The sequence below is a fragment of the Leptonychotes weddellii genome, chromosome 2, assembly GCF_054177405.1.
Source record: "Leptonychotes weddellii isolate Sample4059 chromosome 2, ASM5417740v2, whole genome shotgun sequence".
Taxonomy (NCBI): domain Eukaryota; kingdom Metazoa; phylum Chordata; class Mammalia; order Carnivora; family Phocidae; genus Leptonychotes; species Leptonychotes weddellii.
The window spans coordinates 32399598-32409781 of record NC_138370.1 but is presented as its reverse complement, the minus strand read 5'-3'; the positions used below and the strand labels follow the sequence as shown (position 1 = coordinate 32409781).

The window sequence follows — 10184 nt, the reverse complement described above, 5'->3', positions numbered from 1 at the left end:
GAGCCAGCAGAAGGCATTCTGAGATCTATGTCCTACTGGAGAGAGCCACTTCTGTTCTCATGAAGCCACCTAAGTCGTGAGTCACTCACCAGAAATGGCCAGCTGCTGGATCTTAAACTGCAGATTAATTGTGGGGTTCTCATCTGGCTTGGAAGCTCCAGCCTGAAGACTCATGGTCCCCTTCAAACTTGGTAGCTTTTGGGGATTTATTTTTCCTACATCCCACGACAGCATCTTTAAAGAAAAAGAAAGAAGTTGCAGTGGAACCCTTCATCTGAGGTGGTTGAGCTCTAACCTCAGGGCATCTGTTCACAGTATTACAAGCTGCCTCTAAAGTGGTTTTCAATAGAGAAAACTATTTGTCCCCATAAATTATCTCAAGGAGAAAAAGGATGTCCCTTTGATTAAGCTTCCCTTTCAACAAGGTGTAATGTCTATGTGGAGAGCTCCTGCAGAAATACTTCTATTTAATATCAGCAATTTGAAACCTCCTGCTTATTCTCCTCCTACCTTGGTAACTGGGTCAAATGTATGTGTCCCCTGAGATGGAGTGAGGCTCATATTCAGGACCCCTTTGGGCATCTGGCTGGTGACAATCACTCCCTCTATGGTCTTCCCCATAGTCTGCTTCGGTCCCACTGTTATTTCAAAGCGTCCAAGTGAACTACTGTCCCGGAAACTGATGCTATGTTTGACATACACTGGAATTGCCACCAGACTGGAAAAGAGAGACAAAAAACCCATTTCATTACTATACTGGAAAAATGGCAACATTTTCTTCTTTTATACTTTTTTTTTTTTTGCCCCATTGACAGCTTTTCCTTCCTTACCTACTTCTTTACTCCTTATATTAAAAAAAAAAAAAAAAAAAAGGCACAGGAAAAAAACCCAGTAATCTTTAATTTTTTTCTTTTTGTAAAGCTAAGACGCTGTCTAGTTAGTGAACTAACTCTTCCAATGACTCTGAATAATATTAACAAAAACCAAAGGGTATACTAAGCCTACTATAAGAAAGGCATTAGAGATAAAAATTAGGAGTCACCATATCTCTGTGTTTTACTTTATGACATATGACCGATAATTATTTGTACTTGGGAGAGTACTATTCATACCTCATGGACCTTTTATAATATCTTGGGAGTGCTTTTACCGGACTTCCTCTGATCCTCATGAAATCTGATGAGGTACGTATGGTAGGTTGTCATGATAGGACAGAACAGGAAATAGAGAAATCACAGAGTAATACCAAAGCAATAATAGTGCTTAATATCTATTAAACACTCCTGTATGCCAGTACTATGCTAGATGTTCTTTCTCCATTATCTTGTTTAATCCTCCCATTAAGTATGAAGTAGGTACTGCTCCTGTCCTGATTTTATAAATAATGATGTCCTTTTACTTCACTAAGATTAAATAACCTGTCCAAGGTCATATATCATAAGTACTGAAGATGGGGTTTAAATGTAGGCAGTCTGAGCCCAGAGCCTTTGCTCTCAGGCACGCAGATATTTTCCTAAATTATTTATTCCAAACCCCACAGGGAAGTATTGGTGGATCTGAGGTGTCATGGCTCTCTTCGGTCTGTATTCCTTCTACTACACACCTTATACTAAGGGCTTCTCAAGTCCTTTGAAGAGATATTAAAGAGAATGTTCAAGACCAAAAATGACTGCCTTTTATGATTTTTCATAGCATAGTTTAATGCTTTTTTGGGTCACGGGGATTGAATACAGGTGTACTCGGATTCCAATTTGAGGAAAAGTGTTCTTGTTTAGACATACAGTAACAAAAACAGCAGCAGCAAACTTAAATGAGCACCAGCTTTGTGTTAAGCACTATTTAGACTGTTTTATTTAATCTTCAAACAAGGCCCATTTTTTTGTTTTCCGCTTACAGATAAGAAAACAGACACAGGAAGGTTAAACAACTCACCTGAGGTTACCCGATTAGTAAGCACAGAAACTGGAATGTGAACGCAGGTAACTCTAGAGCCTGAGTCCTTAATCACTATGGATACTGTTTCCACATATACACATATGATTCTATTCTTAATTATAAGGGCTGCTTACTTCTGTGCACTGACATGGTAAGAGAGCAGGCGAAAGTTTCCATCAGGAGGGATGAAGGAGAGGATACGCTCAGATTCCCAGCGCTTGAAACGAACACAAGGATGGAAGCTGACATCATCCAACAACCTGGGATTCTGTAGTCACCAGGCAAGGAAAAGCAATTAGTAGGAATTAAACACCCATATTGCTTTTGGGAAACTCATTCAGATGCTATCTTTATTTAAATGTGCGCGCACACCCACACACACAAATTCTGTATCTACTTATAGAAAATTCAAGCCTGATACAAGCTTTGTGGCTGTCCTTAATTATTTTTTCTTTCTTTTTTTTTTTAAGTAGGCTCCACACCCAGCGTGGAACCCAGTGTGGGGCTTAAACTCACGACCCTGAGATCAAGACCTCAGCTGAGATCGAGAGTTGGACGCTTAACTGATTAACCACCCAGGCACCCCTGTCCTTAATTATTTACTCTTCCATTCCATTCTCACCACTGTCTTTCCAGAAGCAATTAATTTGCCATCCCGAGATCTGAACCTGTGGTTTAGGATTTTACCATGAAGGAAAGCGTAAGGTCTGGCATTCCAGTCAGCTTGACGCAGGCATCAATGACCCCCTGGATCTCAGCAGTAATTGTGGAACCTGAGATAGGAACAAGGCAAAAAAGACAGTAAGAGGTTATTCAACACTTCTGTCTTTCCCAACCAACTTATTTCCTCCCTACCACCTTAATCTTCTCTTTTCTTCCCCAACTTTTGTCTTCTCCCTCCCTCCCTCCCTTCCTTCTGTCCATCTATTCAATTCATCTACCCAATGCATTGGTCCATCCTTCTAAACATTTATCAACTGCATATCAAATATGAGACACTATGATGAAGCAATGGGAATAAAAGATTAATGAGACAGTTATTAGCTTAAAGAAGTTTTCCATCTAGTACCAGAATCAAACAGGGTACCATCGTAACCAATGGTTCAGAAAACTTCACAGCAGAAACTGCTCTCCCTACGGTCACCAATGAATCAAATGGACACTTTTCATCTTTATCCTATAGAAGTTCTCTGTAGCATGTCATTGTCGACCACTTCTCCCTTTGTAAAACCCTCCTTTCTCCTAACTTCACCTGGTTTTCTATTTCTCTAGCTCCACTTCCTGAGTGCTTTCTGTGGGTTTCCCTTTCTTTGCACAGCTTTCAAATGCCCATGCTTTTTCACAATTCTGAACTTCTCTTTCCTTTCACTCAACACCGTCTCCTTGAGCTTCTCCCACAGGTTGCCTTTTCACTGTGTTGACTGTTTTTTTTGTGCAGAAACTTTTTAGTATGATGCAATCCTAACTGTCTATTTCTGCTTTTGGTGTCATATCCAAAAAAGCCATTATCCAGACCAGTGTCAAGAAGCATTTTCCCTGTGTCTTCTTCTAGCAGTGTTATGATTTCACATTTTACATTTAAGTCTTTAATCCATTTTGAGTTTTGTTTTTTGTATTTTTTTGGTGTGAGATAAGAGTCCAATTTTATTCTTCCACATGTGGAAATTCTGTTTCCCCAGCATCATTTAATGAAGAGAGTATCCTTCCCCCACGGTATAATCTTGGTTCTCTTGTCAAAGATCAGTTGACTGTAAATGCGTGGTTTTATTTCTGAACTCTCTATTCTATTTCATTGGCCTATGTGTCTGTTTTTATGTCAGTGTAATAATTTTGATTACTGTAGCTTTGTTTTTTTTTTTTTTGAACAAGATTACTGTAGCTTTGTAATATATTTTGAAATCAGGAAGTATGAAGTCTCCAGCTTTGTTGTTCTTGCTCAAGATTGCTTTGGCTATTTGGGGTCTTTTGTGGTTCCATATGAATTTTAGCATTGTTTTTTCTATTTCTGTAAAGAGTGCCATTGGGATTTTGATGGGGATTACACTGAATCTATAGATTGCTTTGGGTAATATGGACTTTTTAAAAAATTTAAAAATTTTTTTATTTTTGTTTAAAAGGAAGGGAGAAGGAGGGGCAGAGGGAGAGAGAGAGAATCTTTTTTTTAAAAGATTTATTTATTTGAGAGCGAGCATGAGCGCGGGGGGGGAGAGGGGCAAAAGGAGAGGGAGAAGCAGACTCCCTGCTGAGGAGGGAGCCTGACGTGGGGCTCGATCCCAGGACCCTGAGATCATGACCTGAGCTGACGGCAGACGCTTAATCGACTGAACCACTCAGGTGCCTCTGAACATTTTAGTAATATTAATTCTTCCACTCCATGAACACAGGATGCCTTTCCATTTATTTGTGTCTTCTTTAATTTCCTTCATCAGTGTTTTATAATTTTCTGAGTACGAGTTTGGTTAAGTTTATTCCTAACTATTTTATTCTTTTTGGTGCTTTTGTAAATGGGACTGTTTTCTTAATTTTCTTTTAGCATAGTTCATTGTTTGTATTTAGAATGCTACTGTTTTTTATGTTGATTGTATACCTTGCAACTTTACAGAATTTGTTTATTAGTTCTTTTTTTTTTTTTTTTTAAATGTTTTATTTATTTATTCATGAAAGTCAGAGAGAGAGAGAGAGAGGCAGAGGCAGAGGGAGAAGCAGGCTCCCTGCGGAGCAGGGAGCCCGATGTGGGACTCGATCCCAGGACCCTGGGATCATGACCCGAGCCGAAGGCAGATGCCTAACCATCTGAGCCACCCAGGCGCCCCGGTTTATTAGTTCTAACAGTTTTCTGTTGAGTCTTTAGGGGCCCCTACAAATATGATCATGTCATCTGCATCATAATATTTAAGTCTATTCCCAGTACCTAGCACAGTGCTTGACACAAAGTAGGCACAAAATTAAAATGAATGATCTTGAATGGGGGATAATTCTGATACTAGCAAGCACTGTATGAAGGAGACTCTTTCTACTTTCTAGTTCTGAAAACAGATTAAAAGCACTTACCTGATTTATCAATGATAGCATCAATCTCTTCGATCACATCAAAATAGGCCTCATTGTTGGTATACTTCACCCCAGTTCTTCGCCAGGGCACCACTGACAGCTGTCCAGTAGGAAGCTGGTCCCCCACATTGGTGCTTCCTAGATAATGAATATGACTGTAATTCCAATTGGATAATTAGATGTAACCAATTATCTAATAATCATAGAACACTTCCCTAGAAGTTTCTATGTTCCTATTATTCATGCACTCAATTGGAGAATAAAAAAAAAAAAAAAACATAAGAGTTGTCTCAACTTCTGTCTGGGTAACATAGTCTATTCTAAAAACTTGTTGCCATCTGGTCTGCTTCTTTGAGCAGAATAAAGGTTAAAAAGTTACCTGAGAAACAGATATCATATTTTGGTTTTGAAAGAAACTTGAACTTGTCTCTCAAATTTCACAATAGCTTGTAGCTTAAATAATGTACTGGCTTTCAGCAGGGATGGTGATTTACATAATATAAAATTTTCATGGGTAAAAACAATATTCTAGTTCAAGGTAGGTTCTTAAGTACATTTATGTTATTAAAATGCACACATTTTACTACTACTAATACTGAATCTTAGGAAAAGAATACAAATTAGGTCTTTCCCTGTCTATAAGAGTTGTAAATCAATTCCGTTTCCCACCCCCGACAAGAATCAAAAATATTTTTTAATCCAAAAGTTCTATGCTGTAATTCTGAAATATTATAACTAATTTAAAATCTACTTCCTTCTTTTGTAACCTGGATGTTTTTAACCTAAAGAAAGAAACATTAAACACACACATATATTCAGGATGTTTGCAAAACAGTTCAGCTTTTCAAAAATGACTCTCAGGTACCTTTTTCTAGATTTAAGAGAGATTCAGAAAAATGACTCCATAGTATTCATAAATGATTCAGGCACTAACAAAGAGCTTAAGAGTTAAATGAACCCAGAATATTGAAAAACCCAACCAATGTGTTTTCTTAAAAAGAGGCACCACATATTAAAACATGTCATCAAGCTATAATAATTGAAGAAGTTTGATAAGGCAGGAAGCCTAAAAACAAAGAATCCACAGTGGCTTAGTACATGACAAAAATATTTTAAAACAGGGAAAATGGTTATTTAACAAATGGCGCTAGGAAAGCTGGTAGACAATTTTGGAGAAATAAACATGGAGCCTTACTTTACATTGTATACCAAGATAATTTCCAAATGGATTAAAGAATTAAGTACAAAATGAAACCATAAAAGAACTAGAAAAAAATACACTTTTTAAAAAAGAAGACCTTCCCTTCTCTGAGATCAAAAAGACATTCCCCTATGTTTTCTTCTAACAATTATAAGGTTTGTATTTAACTTTGTATTTAACTTTGACCTTGCTAGAATTTATTTTGTGTACAGAATGGGTAGAGGGACTTCATTTTGTTCTTACCAAAGCTGATTGTCCTAATACAATATGTTACCCTGGCCCCCTGGCCCACTGATTTGATATATGATCTATGTATATCAAATTTCTACAAAAGCAAGGGTCTGTTTCTGAACTTTCTTTTTCTTTTTTTTAAGATTTTACTTATTTATTTGACAGAGGGGGGAGAGAGCACAGCAGAGGGAGAGGGAGAAGCAGACTCCCGATGCTGAGCAGGGAGCCCAATGCGGGACTCTGTCCCAGGACCCTGGAATCATGACCTGAGCCAAAGGCAGACACTTAACCAACTAAGCCACCCAGGCGCCCTGTTTCTGAACTTTCTACCTTATCTCAATCATCTATTTGTCTATTACTGGGCCAATACTACGTTTTAAAAATTATATATATGATGTATCTTGTATCTATCCGATGGGACATATTTTCTCTCCGTTCTCGATCTTTTTAAAAAATATTTACTTTGGGGGCGTCTGGATCAGTTAAGCATCTGCCTTCAGCTCAGGTCATGATCTCAGGGTCCTGGGATCAAGTCCCATATCAGGCTCTCTGCTCAGTGGGGAGCCTGCTTCTTGCGCTCCCTCTGCTGCTCCCCTTGCTTGTGCTCGCTGTCTGTCAAATGAATAAATAAAATCTTTAAAAAAATGAAATAAAATAAAAAATATATACTTATTTTCAAAACTGTCTTGGCTTTTAGAGCTTATCTATGAGTTTTTGTCTCCTGTACCATATGAACTTAATACAGCTTGATATTTGACAAGACAAATCTGTCCAGCGGCTTTGTAATTCTTTTTCAAAATATTCCCAGGTATTCTTGCATATTCATACTTCTTAAAAATTATCTTTCAATCAGTTTGTCAAATGCCGTGCAACCCTTGTTTATATATTAAGCAAGAGCCAAAATGCCATGCAAACCCTTGTTTATATATTAAGAGCCAAAATATAAAAGCTGAATGAAGCAGAATGATTAATATGATTAAATCAGAATTAAATGTGGCTAAACACACTGTAAACAATGCTAAATGACAAGTCTCACATAGACTGTGAAAAAATATCTGTAACAGAGGATCAAAAATATACAGAACTACAAACTACCATGTATATTTCCAGTATTTCCAACATACATGATAGTTTAATGTCCTTAAATAAAAGGAATTCTTTTTCCTTTTTTTTTTTTTTTTAAGTAGGCTCCACACCCAGCATGGAGCCCAACTTGGAACTTGAACTCACAACCCTGAGATCAAGACCTGAGCTGAGATCAAGAGTCAGACGCTTAACTGACTAAGCCACCCAAGTGTCCCGAAAGGAATTCTTTTAAATTAGTATGAAAAAAGAAACACATTTCAACAACAAAAGAAAAACTGGGCAAAGGACACACAACTAGGTAATTCACAATAGAGGAAGAATAGTCAATGAATACTCGAAGGGTTTTAACTTCCTTAGTAATAAAAAATGAGGATATACATAAGATAAGACTAAACTGGGGCGCCTGGGTGGCTCATTAAGCGTCTGCCTTTGGCTCAGGTCATGATCCCAGGGTCCTAGGATCAAGCCCTGCATTGGGCTCCCTGCTCAGTGGGAAGCCTGCTTCTCCCTCTCCAGCTCCCCCTGCTTGTGTGCTCGCTCGCGCTCTCTCATGCTCTCTGTCAAATAAGTAAAATCTTAAAAAAAAAAAAAAAGATATGACTAAACTATTAAATTGCCAAAGTTTTGAAACAATTAATAATTATAGTAGGGTTGGCTAGGATGCATAGAAACTGCTACTGAAAGTATAAATTTTCTGAAGGGCAATTTGGCACAATGCATTAAAGTTCTTAAAATGAGCACGCCCTTTGATCTAGTACTTCCATTGCTAGTACTGAAAAGAAATCATCCTACATGTACACAAAGATTTAAGTATAAGAATGTTAATTCCTTGTTATTTAAAAGAACAAAAAATCAGAAACATCAAAAACACGGACTGAGTAAATAACTTAAGGTCTATTCCATATGGAAGAAAATTATAAAGTCACTAAAAATCATGTAGAAGAAAATGTATCATAAGGGGATAATGTTCACAAAATATTGATGAAAGTTATAAAAAAATATACAAGAGTTGTTTTTTCAAAATTCTATGCATCTATTCATTATTCATCTGTCTAGAAAAGACAAAAAGTATGTCAAAACTGTGGCAGGATTAAGAGTTATTTTTGGGACGCCTGGGTGGCTCCGTCAGTTAAGTGTCTGCCTTCGGCTTGGGTGGTGATCCCAAGGTCCCAGGATTGAGCCCCACATCGGGCTCCCTGCTCAGCGGGGAGCCTGCTTCTCCCTCTGCCTGTCCCTTCCGCCTGCTTGTGTCCCCTCTCTCGCTGACAAATAAGTAAAATCTTTTTTTAAAAAAGGTATTTTCAAGTTCTTTGTGCTTTTCTGTATCTCTGACATTCCTATAATAATCAAGTGTTTCTTCTGTAATCAGAAAAAAAACCTCTTTTTAAAGGAGCACACTTTATTCTGTCATTGAAATCAGGGTATTTTCTACATAACAAAGACATATTTCAGGTCATAATCAAAGACTATAATGAGCAAAATTAAAGCACCTGGACATCTGAGAGCCCCAAAGACAAGCACTCAAAACAATGCACAACGAGGGAGGAAGCCACATCCAGGACAGCAGCTCTTTGTGGGTTTCCCCTTTCTCCATACCTGTTATGGTGTTGACGACCGTTCGAAGGATAGTGGGAGGCTTTATCAGTTCTTTGAGGATGTTTGACTCGGTAGCCAATGGAAACCCATTGTCAAGCATCTCTTCTAGTACCTCATAAACCACAACCACATTGTCTTTGATCACAGGCTCTGAACAGACTCCAAAATAATCCTGATGAAAACACAATATATACAATGTAGATCATTCAGAGACTGTAATAAAGAGAATCTTCCTAAGGAATAAGGATCTAGGCCTGTCCATGTGTTTACACAGTGCTTCTGGGATATTCTTCTACAATAAGGGAATGAAGCATAACCACAGTTCTCTTAAGCGGAGGCAGAAAGAACACTGGACTGGCTTATAGTACTAGTGTCATTACTAACTTCTTTTATAAATTAAGAGAAAGTTATTTAACTTTTTTGGGTTAGTTTCTTCAACTAGACAAAACTGAATCTAGACTATCATACATGCTTAGGAACAAGAATTTGAAAGAACTATGCAAAATAATAATACTTGATATGACACAGATTGGACCCAAAAATCTTTTTAACTCTTTCTGTTGTGCTATTCCTTAACATTCATGCAGCAAATACGAACTGAGAGGGAAATAAAATGAAATGAGGGAGATGAACTAGCGCACCAGAAAATCTCTTTGGATCATCTTTACACTAAGATGCTAGGATTCTAAGGCTTTGTCCTTTTACTAATAAAGACTGAGATACTAAATGATCCACGTTGTGGAAAAAATACTGGATTCCAAATCAGAAGACCTGGGTGGTAACCTTATTGTCACTAGAAAAGTCATGCTAATTCGGGTTTTGATTTTTCTTTTAATAGTATAATTAGGATAATACCACTGGATGCACAGGGATGTTTTAAGAACTAAGCATGACTGATTAAATGATAGTATGTGTGAAAGTGCTTTGTAAACAAAAAGTACTTTATAAAATGTGATGCATGATGATTAAAAGAAAGAAATGCTTGTGGTCATTTGATATGCCCCTTCTAGCAACGTCAGTCACATCTTTTGCAGGACCTCTGAGATGGTCATACAACCCTCGTTGAATTCATCCACTGAAGGGA

The 10184-nt window shown here is 37.6% G+C and overlaps 1 protein-coding gene across 7 annotated transcripts in view; it reads right to left on the bottom strand.

The window, feature by feature from the left end:
• Window positions 1-10184, bottom strand: part of AP3M2 (adaptor related protein complex 3 subunit mu 2) — a 96923-nt gene that overhangs the window by 2967 nt on the left and 83772 nt on the right. For all 7 annotated transcript variants that reach the window (XM_081809515.1, XM_081809513.1, XM_081809519.1 and 4 more), the window contains 6 exons: window positions 9101-9272; window positions 4987-5124; window positions 2623-2708; window positions 2070-2203; window positions 511-718; window positions 90-234 (listed from right to left, as the gene is read on the bottom strand). In XM_081809515.1, coding sequence (XP_081665641.1) covers window positions 90-234; window positions 511-718; window positions 2070-2203; window positions 2623-2708; window positions 4987-5124; window positions 9101-9272 — 883 coding nt within the window. The remainder of the gene's footprint in view (window positions 1-89; window positions 235-510; window positions 719-2069; window positions 2204-2622; window positions 2709-4986; window positions 5125-9100; window positions 9273-10184) is intronic.